At 51.4% G+C, this 14,120-nt stretch overlaps 1 protein-coding gene across 1 annotated transcript; it reads right to left on the bottom strand.

The window, feature by feature from the left end:
* Nucleotides 1-61: 61 nt before the first annotated feature.
* ECH1 (enoyl-CoA hydratase 1) lies at nt 62-11,051 on the bottom strand. Its single transcript, XM_055249083.2, has 11 exons — nt 10,992-11,051; nt 10,768-10,857; nt 10,355-10,562; nt 10,123-10,211; nt 2,094-2,218; nt 1,959-2,007; nt 1,708-1,772; nt 1,093-1,163; nt 924-995; nt 498-648; nt 62-358 (listed from the first exon to the last, which is right to left on the bottom strand). The coding sequence occupies exons 2-11, from the start codon at nt 10,817-10,819 to the stop codon at nt 254-256; spliced, it is 987 nt and encodes a 328-aa protein (XP_055105058.1). The 5' UTR covers nt 10,820-10,857; nt 10,992-11,051; the 3' UTR covers nt 62-253.
* Nucleotides 11,052-14,120: the final 3,069 nt, after the last annotated feature.

The following is a 14,120-nucleotide window of genomic DNA, read 5'->3' as shown; positions in this document are numbered from 1 at the left end:
TGGAGCCCCCAGGTGCATCCCAGCCCCTCCCACCTCTCCTCTTTCCAAGAAGCGCACCAGGTTCTTTACTGTGCTTTATTGTTTGTGGGGTGAAGATAAGGCCTTGGGCCTTGAGAAACTCATTGTCATAAAGTTATAAACTGGGAGACTGGGCGAGAAGGCATAGAGACAACTGTCATCGCCCATCCTCCCTTTCTGCGGATGAGGCGGGACAAGGCCAGCCCCCTGGCTGGGACCTGGGACGCGAGGGCTCTCAGAGCTTGGAGAAGGTGACGCTTTTCAGTTCCTTGTTCTCAGTCGTGGCCTGGACCGACTTCATGAGGTCCTGGGTCTGCAGCATGCTCATGTTCCAGGACGCCTGATACCCAGGGCGTTGGGAGGGAACGAGGAGAGAGATTAGCAGGGGCCAATCAGGATAAAGCATGCGAGCACCCTGCACCTTGGTTGGTCGCCTAGGGTTAGAGGAGGGCTGTGATTGGTCGGAGTGTGCGCCTTACCACGTAGTTGAGGCTCTCAGCCACCGAATGGTCACGGGAATAGAGCAGGTTGACCTTGGTGCTCTGCACCGCCACGGGGCTCTTGCTGGAAATCTCGGCTGCCAGCGCTAAGGCAGCATCGAGCATGACCTCCTTGTCTGGGAACACCCGGCTGCAGCGAAAGAGATCAGGGACCGGGTGGGCTGGGAAGGGCTCTCTCCTCCAGCCTCCTGCAGATGAAGAAGTGGCCACTCACAGAGGTAGGCCCAAGACCCAGAGAAACAGCCCAATCAGAGCAGGGGGCTGACCCCACAATAAAGAAATGACCTCACCAAGAAAGGGTGCCACTTGGAATTCTAGAGCGAGGAGACAAGGGGACCCGGAGAGGTCTCCAACCCTCCAGGCCTGGCTGCCCCCAGCACGGAGCTACCAGGGCCATGGCTCTACCTGACCAGCCCGCTGCCCAGGGCCTCGTCAGCCATCATCTTGCGGGCGGTGAAGGCCAGCTCATTGACCAGGCTGCAAGGAGAAGCGTGCATCAGGAGGCGGCTGCCACCCCGGGGCTGGGACATGCTCTGGGGTCCCCCGCCCACGCCCCCACACTCCCTGCACCCACCTCTGGTTCCCGATGACCTTGGGCAGGCGCTGCAGTGTTCCTACATCGGCAGCCAAACCCACGTCCACCTCCTGGGGGAGGAATCGGGTCAGTGTTTGGTTTCTGCCCAATACTGTGCCCCCCGCAACGTCAACGTCCATGAAATTTCATGTTTACTAGAGATTCCCTCCCCACCTTCACCCCAGTGACTTCCTCCAAAGTCCCATTCCATTGCCCAGGCAGCATCTTGACTCAGGCAAGTTCCTTCAACCTAGAATAGTGCCCACCTTCCCACTCACGCGCCCTCCCATTCCTTCAGGGCAGCTCCATCTATCATGAGACAGGCACCCTCCTCACCCTACCTGAGACCCCTTTACTGCATCCCCCGGCTCCATGCTGCCTCCCACCCTCACCAGTATGGCCCTAGGAGCAATCTCTGCCTCTGGCACCTGCCAGCCTCAACCCCACCCCATACTTTACCCACTCACAACTTCACCTCTTGACTTCCTCTATGGGCAAGGCTTTCTTTGTCAGGTTCAACTCCAACTCTTCCATGAAGCCCTCGAGGCTCACTCCAGGCCCCCCAACCCCACCTCACTGCCCAGCTCTAAGCAGGAGCTTGGGAGGATGACTCACCTTCACCTGGAAGAAGGCATCCTGGGCACAGTACCGGATGTCACAGGCGGTGACGAGGTCCACACCTAGGAGGTAGAGGCCAGGGATGCTGAAAGACCACCAGAGCCAACCCTGCCTCCCGGGACGTGGGACTGCCTCTTGGGACAGAGTCTGGCCCATGACAGAGCTGAGGCTGGATGCCAGTGGCCGCAGCATCGGAGCAGCAGCCCGGCCCGGGGAGCACCCTAGCAGGAGGACAGCTGCAGTCTCACCTCCACCAATGCAGCCCCCGTGGACGGCAGCAATCACGGGCTTGGGGCACTGAGAGGGAACAGGAAGAGTGGGGTCAGGGTTGGCCCAGGGGAGGCGGGCATGGAGAAGGATGCCCTCTAGCCCCCTAGAATCACCTTCTCGATGACGTTGAATGTCTCCTGGTATCGAGTGATGATATCACGGAGGTACCAGCTGATCCGGGCCACATCATCTCCTTCGGGCTGCAGGATGTCCGAAGCCATGTCCATCAGGTCAATACCTGGTGAGAAGGCGTGAGAGAGCTCACCCAGGCTCCCAGGCCCCACCCTTTGACTCAACCAGGCCCCACCCTTTGACTCAACCCACGCACAGCAGGTTCGAACCCCAAAACCACCAAGGCGGAAAAAAAAACTCGCACAGGACTTGGTGAGGGATTGCATGTTGGGTAGGAAGGAAATAAAAGCTGGTATTTGTGGCGTCATTACTCAGTGAATCCTCACAACAACCCTACCAGCTAGATCCTATTACTATTTGTGTTACCAATGGGTAAACTAAGGCACAGTGAGGTTAAGCACTTGCCCAAGGAGGTCACACTGGCTGGTAAGTAGTGAGTAGTGAACTATTTAAATTAACTCATTAATGTTTATAGAGACAGGGTTTCACTCTGTTATACCAGCTACAGTGCAGTGGCACGCTCATGGCTCACTGCAGCCTCGAACTCCCAGGTTCAAGCAATCCTCCCACCTCAGCCTCCTGGGTGGCTGGGACGGTGCCCAAGCTACTCTTGAACTCCTGGGCTCAAGCGATCCTCCCGCCTCGGCATCCCAAAGCACTGGGATTACAGGTGTGAGCCACCATGCCGCGCCAGAAGTGGGATTTTAAAATCTGGAACCATGCAGCTGGCTCCAGAGGCCATGCTTTTCCCTAAGATGCCAGACAGCCTGGGACTCAAGGTCTGCAGTGTGAGCAACGCAGTCAATGGTGGTGATGTTGCCTGAGATGAGAAACATCTCACGATGCAGCAATTTCCGTGGCTCCAACTTCAAGATGATCCCGAATCTGACCTCTCCTCCATCAGTTGTTCTCCATGAGCCCACCCTGCTCTCCCTGTTTCCACCTGTGTCCCCAGTCTGTTCCCTACACGCAGTCAGGGGGAGCCAGTGGACACCTTCTTGGGTCAGACCCTCTTTTTTTTTTTTTTTTTTTAAATTTTTTGTTTGAGACAGAGTCATGCTCTTGTCGCCCAGGCTGGAGTGCAGTGGCATGATCTCGGCTCAATGCAACCTCCCCCTCCAGGTTCAAGCGATTCTCCTACCTCAGCCTCCCGAGTAGCTGGGATTACAGGCGCCCGCCACCATGCCCGGCTAATTTTTGTATTTTTAGTAGAGACGGGGTTTTGCCATGTTGGCCAGGCTAGTCTCAAACTCCTGACCTTGTGATCCACCCATCTCAGCCTCCCAAAGTGCTGGGATTACAGGCGTGAGCCACTGTGTCTGGCTCAGACCCTCTTTTTCCCTCCTGTTGCTCTTAGAGCAAAATAGAACGTCCTTGTCATGACCACCCTGCATGAACACTGTTCCCAACCTGTTACCCTGGGCACACTGGCCTCCAACTGTGTGTGTGTGTGTGTGTGTGTGTGTGTGTGTGTGTGTGTGTGTGTGTGGGCGCGCACGCGTGGACAGGGCTGCTGCAGAGGAACAGAACCTTCTCACTGAGAAGGTGACCTTGAGTAAAGACCCGGAGAAGGAGAGGGAGGGAGCCAAGGACCTTTGGGCTGAGAACCATCCCTCCCTCTGCAACAGCCACAGACTGACTCCTTCACTTCCTTCAGCTATAGCTCAAAGGTCACCTCCTAGAGAGGCCCTCCCTGGCCAACCTGGCTCAACAGTGGCCCCATCCCCCGCATCCCGACCCCGCCTTACCTCTGGGCTGCATGGCTGCTATCCTATAATTATGTCCTTATCTGCTTGAGGGCCTGACTCCCTTTCTAGAATGTGAGCTCTGAGAACGCAGGAGTTTTTGTCTTTCTGTCCACTGCTGTATCCCCTGTGCCTAGCACAGGTCTTGGTGCACACGAGCTGCTCAATAAGTGATCAATACAGACAACAGTCCCCATCCTCATGGGGAGGCAAACAAATGAATAAAAAAGTATATTTTGGGGCTTGGCATAGTGGCTCACGCCTGTAATCCCAGCACTTTGGAAGGCACAGGCAGGAGGATCGCTTGAGGCTAGGATTTTGAGAACAACCTGGGCAACATTGCAAGACCTCTTCTCTACAATGAAAAAATTAGCTGCACATGAGGCTGGGTGTGGTCGCCTGTAATCCCAGCACTTTCAGAGGCTGAGGTGGGCGGATCGTTTGAGCCCAGGAGTTGGAGGCTGCCATGAGCTATGATCTCGCCAATGTGCTCCAGCCTGGGCGACAGAGCAAGACCCTGACTCAAAAATAAAAAATAAAAAGAAAAGAAAATCGCAGGACAGAGAGGTGAAAAGACAAGCGGAGACAGGATCCAGATCACTGCCTGAGGCCAAAGTCCCCCTTACTTTTAACCAGCATGCCAGCTACTGAGATGACAGACATTTAGCAGTTAAGAGCAAGGACTCTATAGCCAGGCAGCATGAGTTCCAAAATCCCAGCTCTGCCACTTACAAGCTGTGATTATTGGGTAAGTTTCTTGCTCTCTCTGGATCTGTTTCATCTTTAAATGGGGCTCATGGCAGAACCTGTCTTGTGGACTGTGATTAGAATTAATTAATATGTTTAAAGTGCTTAGAAAGGGGCGTGACACACCATGAGTGCTACATAATTGTGGCCAACTTTTTCTTTCTCTAATTAGTAGTTCTACTCTATCACTGGGTCATGGCGTGACCCGCAGTTTCTTCTTTCTGGCCTTCAGGGTCTTGCTGCTGAAAATAACATGAGATGGCCACATTCAGCTGGGAGCTGAAAGATGAAGGACCTGGGCCCGGCACAGCCACAAAGGAGCCCCATCTTTCTGTTCTCAGACATGAGCTCTATGAGAGCAAGGGGTCAGGAATGGGGGCTGCCTCCCGTTTCCACATCTCCAGCACCCAGGAGGGGGCTCTGGCACTGGACTGTGTCACTGAATGTTTGTCAAATGAATGAACAAATGAACAAGAGGAGGAACACAGGGAGATGCAGAAAGAAAGCAGGAGGCTGGGCGCGGTGGCTCATGCCTGTGATCGCAGCACTTTGGGAGGCTGAGGCGGGAAGATCACTTTAGATCAGGGGTTCAAGACCAGCCTGGGCAACAGAGCAAGCCCCACCTGTACAAAAATGAAAAAGCTAGCTGTGCGTGGTGGTGCAGACCTGTGGTCCCCGCTACTTGAGGGGTGAGGTGGGAGGATGGCTTGAGCCCAGGAGGCCGAGGCTGCAGTGAGCTGAGATTGCTCCACTGCATTCCAGCCTGGGTGACAGAGGGAGATCCTGTTTCAAAAAAGAAAGAATGAAGGAAAGAAAGAGAGAGGGAGGGAGGGAGGGAGAGAGGAAGGAAGGAAGGAAGGAAGGAAGGAAGGAAGGAAGGAAGGAAGAAAGGAAGAAAGAGAGGAAGGGAGGAAGAGAGGAAGAGAGGAGGGGAGGAAGGGAGGAGAAGAGCGAGGAGAGGGAGGAGAGGGAGGGGAAAGAGGGGAGGGAGGAAAGGAGGAGAGGGAGGAAGGGGAGGGAAAGAAAGAAAGGGACCTGGGAAGATGTTAATGGACAAAACAGAAAGAAATAGTTTACTGTCTGTCTTCCCCACTGAGTTGGGAACGCCATGACAACAGGGCCTGGGACTGTCCTAGTCACAACTGGGTTCCCAGCACTAGGCTCTGGGCCCTGTGCAGAAATCAGTGTATGAAATATTTTGCTTCTGGTTTAGTCCTAAAGGGCCAACCCTCCCAGGGACAACTACATACTCTGGCTGGACAAGAAACAAACAATTATCTGAAGGTACTGGGCAGATTCTGGAGGGAGTGACCACTTAGGAGAGTGGCAGAACACGCTCTCTGTGTTTTTGAAAATGGTTTTGAAAGCTTTCAGCCTGAGGGCAGACTGAAATTGTGCTTGAAGAGCCACAGGATAGAGTCCAAGCTGACCATAGGTGCCGGGAAGTGAGGGGGCATATTCCAAAAAGGGGAGAGCCAGAGTGAGGAGTCCCGAATTCTGTGTATTAACTCTGCCTAATTTCTTGCTGGCAGATTTATGTTTTTGTTGTTGTTGTTGTTGTTTTGAGATGGGCTCTTGCACTGTCACCCAGGCTGGAATGCGGTGGCACGATCACAGCTTACTGCAGTTTTGACCTCCCTGGTTCAAGCCATCCTCCCACCTCAGCCTCCAGAGTAGCCGGGAGTGTGGTCATGCATCACACCCAGCTAATTTTTGTTAGAGACGAGGTCTCAGTTTGTTGCCCAAGCTGAAGAATTAGTTTTTAAATATTTTGCTGGGGGTGCATGTATGGTCTGTAAATCAGCAAGAAGCCAGGCACAGTGGCTCACATTTGTAGTCCCAGCACATTGGGAGGCCGAGGCAGGAAGATCACTTGAGTTCAAGAATTGAAGACCAGGCCGGGCGCGGTGGCTCACGCTTCTAATCCCAGCACTTTGGGAGGCCGAGGCGGGCGGATCACGAGGTCAGGAGATCGAGACCACGGTGAAACCCCGTCTCTACTAAAAATACAAAAAAATTAGCCGGGCGTGGTGGCGGGTGCCTGCAGTCCCAGCTACTCGGAGAGGCTGAGGCAGGAGAATGGTGTGAACCCGGGAGGCGGAGCTTGCAGTGAGCCGAGATCGCGCCACTGCACTCCAGCCTGGGTGACAGAGCGAGACTCTGTCTCAAAAAAAAAAAAAAAAAAGAGTTGAAGACCAGACTGGGCAACATAGCAAGACCTCATCTCTACAAAAAAATAAAAATGAAAACAGAAAAACCAAAAAAACTAATTCCAACTAAGCTACCAAAACAGGAAACTCAACACTCTTTGGAATGATATGATAGAATCCAGAGTATCCACATCTTACTCCTATATCCCAATATCCAAGAAACAATCCAAACTAACTCAAAATACAAAGAAACAGGAAAGTGAAGCCATTTTCTTTTTTTTTGAGACAGAGTCTCGCTCTTGTCACCCAGGCTGGAGTGCAATGGAGTGATCTTGGCTCACTGCAACCTCCGCCTCCTGGGTTCAAGTGATTCTCCTGCCTCAGCCTCTCCAGTAGCTGGGATTATAGGCGTGCACCACCACACCCGGATAAGTTTTGTATTTTTAGTACAGACGGGGTTTCACCATGTTTGCCAGGCTAGTCTTGAACTCCTGACTTCAAGTGATCCACCCGCCTCAGCTTCCCAAAGTGCTGGGATTACAGGCGTGAGCCACCGAGCCCGGCCTGCCATTTTCAAGAGAAAAGATGATAAGGAGTCTGATCCCAAGATGACCCAGATGTTGAGATTAGAAGACAAGGATATTTTTTTTTTTTAGACGGAGTCTCGCTGTGTCGCCCAGGCTGGAGTGCAGTGGCGCCATCTCGGCTCACTGCAAGCTCCGCCTCCCAGGTTCACGCCATTCTCCTACCTCAGCCTCCCGAGTAGCTGGGACTACTACAGCTACTCGGCTAAATTTTTTTATTTTTATTTTTAGTTGAGACGGGATTTCACTGTGTTATCCAGGATGGTTCGATCTCTTTTTTTTTTTTTTTTTTTTTTGAGACGGAGTCTTGCTCTGTCGCCCAGGCTGGAGTGCAGTGGCACAATCTCGGCTCACTGCAAGTTCTGCCTCCTGGGTTCATGCCATTCTCCTGCCTCAGCCTCCCGCATAGCTGGGATTACAGGCGCCCGCCATCACGCCCGGCTAATTTTTTTTGTATTTTTTTAGTAGAGACGGGGTTTCACCATGTTAGCCAGGATGATCTCGATCTCCTGACCTTGTGATCCGCTCGCCTCGGCCTCCCAAAGTGCTGGGATTACAGGCTGGTTCGATCTCTTGACTTCAACATCTGCCTGCCTTGGCCTCCCAAAATGCTGGGATTACAGGCGTGAGCCAACACGCCCGGCCAGAAGACAAGGATTTTAAATCAGTCATTATAACTATGCTCAATGGCAGGAAGAAAAACATGCATGACAAAAAATATATAACTGACCAGGCACAGTGGCTCACGCCTGTAATCCCAGCACTTTGGGAGGACGAGGTGGGCGGATCACTTGTGGCCAGGAGTTCAAGACCTTCTTGGCCAAAATGGTGAGACCCCGTCACTACTAAAAATATAAAAATTAGCCGGGTGTGGTGCCAGGTGCCTGTAATCCCAGCTACTCGGGAGGCTGAGGCAGGAGAATGGCTTGAACCTGGGAGGCAGAGGTTGCAGTGAGCCGAGATTGTGCCACTGCACTCCAGCCTGGTCAACAGAATGAGACTCCTTCTCAAAAAAAAAAAAAAAAATTAACCAGGCCTGGTGGCGGGCACCTTTAATCTCAGCTACGCAGGAGGCTGAGGCAGGAGAATTGCTTGAACCCAGGAGGCAGATGTTGCAATGAGCCAAAATTGCATCACTGCACTCTAGCCTGGGTGACAAAGCGAGATTCTGTCTCAAAATAAATAAATAAATACATAAAATAAAATATGAACCAAATGGAAATTGGAGAATTGAAAACTACAATATCTGAAATTTAAAATTAGTGACTGGTAACTGGGCACGGTGGCTCACGCCTGTCATCCTAGCACTTTGGGAGGCCTAGGCGGGTGGATGACCTGAGGTCAGGAGTTTAAGACCAGCCTGGCCAACATGGTAAAACCCTGTCTCTACTAGAAACACAAAAAATTAGCCCGGCGTGGTGGCAGGCACCTGTAATCCCAGCTACTTGGGTGGCTGAGGCAGGAGAATCACTTGAACCCAGGAAGCGGAGGTTGCAATCAGCTGAGATTGCGCCATTGCAACAAAAGCAAAACTCCGCCTCAAACAAAACAAAACAAAACAAAAAATATCACTGGATGGGCTTTACAGGAGGATAGAGATGACGAAAGAGTCAGTAATTGTGATTAGTGGAAATTCACCAATCTGTAGAACAGGTCAGTGGGTCAATCCAAAGATCCAACTGACCAGTAACTGGAAATCACTTAGTGAGTTGAATAGTTGCACGAAAGCATGTTATTATATTATATGCTCACACAGCTATAGACTGAGAGGTTAAGCATGTTGTTCATGGATGGAAACCCAGAGTTCAGAGCCTATAATCCCATCGCGTTCTGTTGGACTAATTTTCATATTTGAATGTTTAAAGTAAGCCTTTTTTTAAAAAAAAATGATAGGGCTGGCCATGGTGGCACCTGCCTGTAATCCCCGCAGTTTGGGAGTCTGAGGTGGGAGGATCGCTTGAGCTCAGGTATTTGAGGTCACAGTGATTTATGATTAGGCAACTGTACTCCAGCCTGGGTGACAGAGAAAGATCTTGTCTCCAAAAAAAAAAAAAAAAACAGATAAAAGTGTAAGTTAGGGGCTGGGAGCGTTGGCTCATGCCTATAATCCCAGCACTTTGGGAGGCTGAGGCAGGCGGATCATAAGGTCAGGAGATCGAAACCATCCTGACCAACATGGTGAAACCCCATCTCTACTAAAAATATAAAAATTAGCTGGGCATGGTGGCCTGCACCTGTAGTCCCAGGTAGGACAATTGCTTGAACCCGGGAGGCGGAGGTTGCAGTGAGCTGAGATTGTGCCACTGCACTCCAGCCTGGCAACAGAGCAAGACCCCATCTCAAAACAAAACAAACAAAAAAGTGTAAGTTAGAAGCTGCTTAAAACCCTAATTGGCCGGGCGCGGTGGCTCACGCCTGTAATCCCAGCACTTTGGGAGGCCGAGGCGGGCGGATCACAAGGTCAGGAGATCAAGACCATCCTGGCTAACATGGTGAAACCCCGTGTCTACTAAAAATACAAAAAATTAGCTGGGCGTGGTGGCGGGCGCCTGTAGTCCCAGCTACTGGGGAGGCTGAGGCAGGAGAATGGCGTGAACCCGGGGGGCGGAGCTTGCAGTGAGTCGAGATTGCGCCACTGCACTCCAGCCTGGGCGACAGCTAGACTCCGTCTCAAAAAAAAAAAAACAAAAAACAAAAAACAAAACCCTAATTAAGAAGCACTGCTCCACTGTCTATTGCCAGGAGCTAGGAAGGCTGGTAGGGTGTGTGAAGAGCGTCTGGTACCTGCAGTGAACATTTTTCCTGCACCAGAGATCACCACCGCCCGACAGTCAGCGTCTCTCGAAATCTTGTTGAAGCACTCTACCATCTCTCTGTGAAGCAAGGAGTGAGGGGCTACAAATGGGGTGGGAATATCCTGCCCTCCTGTCCATCTTCCCACAACGTTCCACTTTCACCCAGTCTCGCAAGCCCCGCCTCCCCCCGCAGGCAGGCCTCCAGGATCTGCAGGTCAGACCTCCAGAAGACCTTGTTCATGGCATTCCTCTTGTTGGGCCGGTTGAGCTGGACATGCAGAACATGTTTCTGCGCCGACGTCACACGAAGGGACTCATAGCTGTGATCTGGGGCTTCACCGAGGGCTACTCCGGAAGCCTCCTCCTGTGCAGAGGAGCCAGTGAGGCGAAGGGTAATACTGAGTCCCGGGTAGTTGGAGGCTGTCAGTCCTGGGGAGAAAGGAAGAGCCTTTGATGAGCCCAGACTGCAAGACACAGGCCTATAGAATTAGGGAGTCCTTCAAAAGGGAGCACACGTACCCCTGAATTTAGGGGACTCGGGCCCTTCGTGACCCCGGATAGGCCTCCCCGTCCTACATCTGCTATAACAGCACGACAGCGCGACGCACCCCCCATAAGTCAAGAGGTGACTCACGTCGGGTCAGTAGGTCGCGGAGTCCGCGAGAAGCCACTATCCCCGCCGCCATCACCGCCGCCTTCGTCTACTGCGTTGGGACGGAGTAACCTGCCAGTTAGCGGAGGGGGCGGGCACAAAAGGTCGCCATGTTGAGCGAGGGCACCGATGCCGCAACCTGACAGGCAATGACGCCGTTCTCTCCGCCATCTTTCCTAAGGGCAGCCGAGTTCCGGTTGCCTTACCTAGTTAGAGCCAGGCTCAGAAACGGACCCTTTGCCCCAGTGGGAACCTGGCCAAAGAAAATAGCTCCTGCAATAGCGTGAACCCGGGAGGCGGAGCTTGCAGTGAGCCGAGATCGCGCGGTTGCTCTCCAGCCTGGCGACGGAGCGAGACTCCGTCTTAAAAAAAAAAAAAAAAAAAACGGGAAAGAAAACAGCTCGCGCTAAAGTTCATCACACAGCTGTTTCATAATGGTGGAATAATTGGCGACAGCTGAAATGTCCAAGGACATAATGGCAGCGGAGCTTGTAATCATGCATGTATATGTCATGTTAACTAAAAATAAAAGAAAACTTGCAGTACTGTGAGTTTACTCACGTAAAGGAATGAGTACAGACGGGTCAACATTAAGCGCTGACTGTATAATATGAACTCCCACCAGGAGGTCGTACTATTTCCTACTACATGCAGAGGAAACTGGCCCAGGCACGGGAAGACACTAGGTTCAAGGTCGGTGGGCTTCAGAAGGGCTAAAGCAGGATCACCTGGCTCCAGAGTTCCAGTTCTTAGCCCGGCGCGGTGGCTCACGCCTGTAATACAAGCACTTTGGGAGGCCGAGGCAGGCGGATCACCTGAGGTCAGTTCAAGACCAGCTTGGTCAACATGGCGAAACCCCATCTCTACTAAAAATACAAAAATTAGCCGGGTGCGGTGTCCGGCACCTGTATTCCTAGCGTGAAGAGAATGGCTTGAGCCCAGGAGGCGGAGGTTGGAATGAGCAGAGATGGCGCCACTGCACCCCAGCCTGGGCGACAGAGCAAGATCTCAAAAAAAAAAAAAAAGAAAAAAATGTTCGTGTCCTAAAAAAAAACAAAAACAAAAACCACACAACGAAATTCCCTTGGGAAAAGCCAGCTACCAAAAGGCATAAAAAGTACTGTAAAACTGCTGGCCGGGCGCGGTGGCTCACGCCTGTAATCTCAGCACTTTGGGAGGCCGTGGCGGGCAGATTACGAGGTCAGGAGATCGAGACCATCCTAGCTAACACAGTGAAACCCCGTCTCTACTAAAAAAAAAATACAAAAAATTAGCGGGGCATGGTGACAGGCGCCTGTAGTCCCAGCTACTCGGGAGGCTGAGGCTGGAGAATGGCGTGAACCCGGGAGGCAGAGCTCGCAGGGAGCCGAGATGGCGCCACTGCACTCCAGCCTGGGGACAGAGCGAAACTCCATCTCAAAAAAAAAAAAAAAGTACTGTAAAACTGCTTAAGTATGCTCTTTGGGGAGACATTGAGCAAAACGGTGAACAGATGTCTCTGGGCCAGTGGGATTGAAGGAAGTATCTTTCCTTAATGAACCTGTCTCCTGTGTGGTTTCACAGACTAGAAAACCAGGCTCTTCTGGAAGACAGAAACATTAACTACCCATCAACAGTAGACTGTTTATACCATAGAAAACTCTGAAACCTCTATGCAAAGATAAAAATGTGTGAGAAAAAAAATGTGAAGATGTAATAGAACATTTAGTAGGATCCTTTGTTCCTTTGGTGTAAGAAAGTATAGCTGGGCTGGGTGCGGTGGCTCACGTCTGTAATCCCAGCACTTTAGGAGGCCCAGGCAGGCAGATCACCTCAGGTCAGGAGTTTGAGACCAGCCTGGCTAACATGGTGAAACCCCATCTCTATTAAAAATATAAAAATTAGCTGGGCATGCTGGCTCATGCCTGTAATCCCAGCACTTTGGGAGGCTGAGGCGGGCGGATCACAAGGTGAGAAGATCGAGACCATCCTGGCTGACAAGGTGAAACCCTGTCTCTACTAAAAATACAAAAAATTAGCCGGGCGTGGCGGCAGGCGCCTGTAGTCCTAGGTATTCGGGAGGCTGAGGCAGGAGAATGGCGTGAACCCAGGAGGCGGAGCTTGCACTGATCCGAGATCACACCACTGCACTCCAGCCTGGGCCACAGAGCAAGACTCTGTCTAAAAAAAAAAAAAAAAATTAGCGGGGCGTGGTGTCAGGCACCTGTAATCCCAGCTACTTGGGAGGCTGAGGCAGGAGAATTGCTTCAACCCAGGAGGCAGAGGTTGCAGTGAGCCGACATCATGCCACTGCACTCCAGCACTTCAGCCTGGGTGACAGAGTGAGACAATGTATCAAAAAAAAAAAAAAAAAAAAAAAAAGTGTAGTTGGACCTGCACAGAATATGGCGTATGTATATAATATCTCTGGAAGGGGACTCAAACTGGTAACAGGAAAGGAAATTGGATGCTAGGAGACAAACTGGTAAAATTCACTTTTTATCAGCTTGACTGGCTTAAAAACAATAAACCCTAGTTGATTTTATTTATGGCTGCAAGATGACTGTAGTTTTTCCTTGTCTAGAGATTGTTTGAAACTTCCCATAGTGAAGCAAAACTTGTTCCTCTGCTAAATGATGCTTTTGTGACGTTATTAAATGTTAACAATGTAAGCCCGGGCGCAGTGGCTCATGCCTGTATCGTAGCACTTTGGGAGGCCAAGGCCAGTGGATCTCAGGAGTTCGAGACCAGCCTAGCCAATATGGTGAAACCCCATCTCTACTAAAAATACAAAAATCAGCCAGGCATGGTGGCATGAGCCTGTAATCCCAGCTACTTGGGAGGCTGAGGCAGGAAAATTGCTTGAACCGGGAGGCAGAGGTTGCAGTGAGCCAAGATCGTGCCACTGCACTCCAGCCTGGACGACAGAGCAAGACTCCTTCTGGGAAAAAAAAATCTGAGCTACTTGGGAGGCTAAGACAGGAGAATCACTTGAACCCGGGTGGCAGAGGTTGCAGTGAGCAGAGATTGTGCCATTGCACTCCAGCCTGGGTGACAGAGCAAGACTCCATCTCAAAAAAGAAAATTTTATTCACAGTAAATTCCCAGAGTGGGCTATTCTCAAGCACACATACATAAACTTCAAGGTTTGTGACCTGCTCCTCTGCAGGTCACCTCTTCCCTCCAGTAGGAGTCAAAATCCTTAAACCAGGATCCTTCTGGGTGGTACCCCCCACTGCAAGGCATCTTCACAGATTTGCATCTACAAGTGGGAAGCTATCTACCATATGTTGCAATTATATAGTTCCTTTATGTTTTGAGACATGATCTCGCCCTTTTGCCCAGGATGGAGTGTA

Source organism: Symphalangus syndactylus, chromosome 17, assembly GCF_028878055.3.
Source record: "Symphalangus syndactylus isolate Jambi chromosome 17, NHGRI_mSymSyn1-v2.1_pri, whole genome shotgun sequence".
In the NCBI taxonomy this organism is placed as follows: Eukaryota; Metazoa; Chordata; class Mammalia; order Primates; family Hylobatidae; genus Symphalangus; species Symphalangus syndactylus.
Note: the sequence above shows the minus strand (reverse complement) of the source record. Positions and strands in the feature narration are given on the sequence as shown.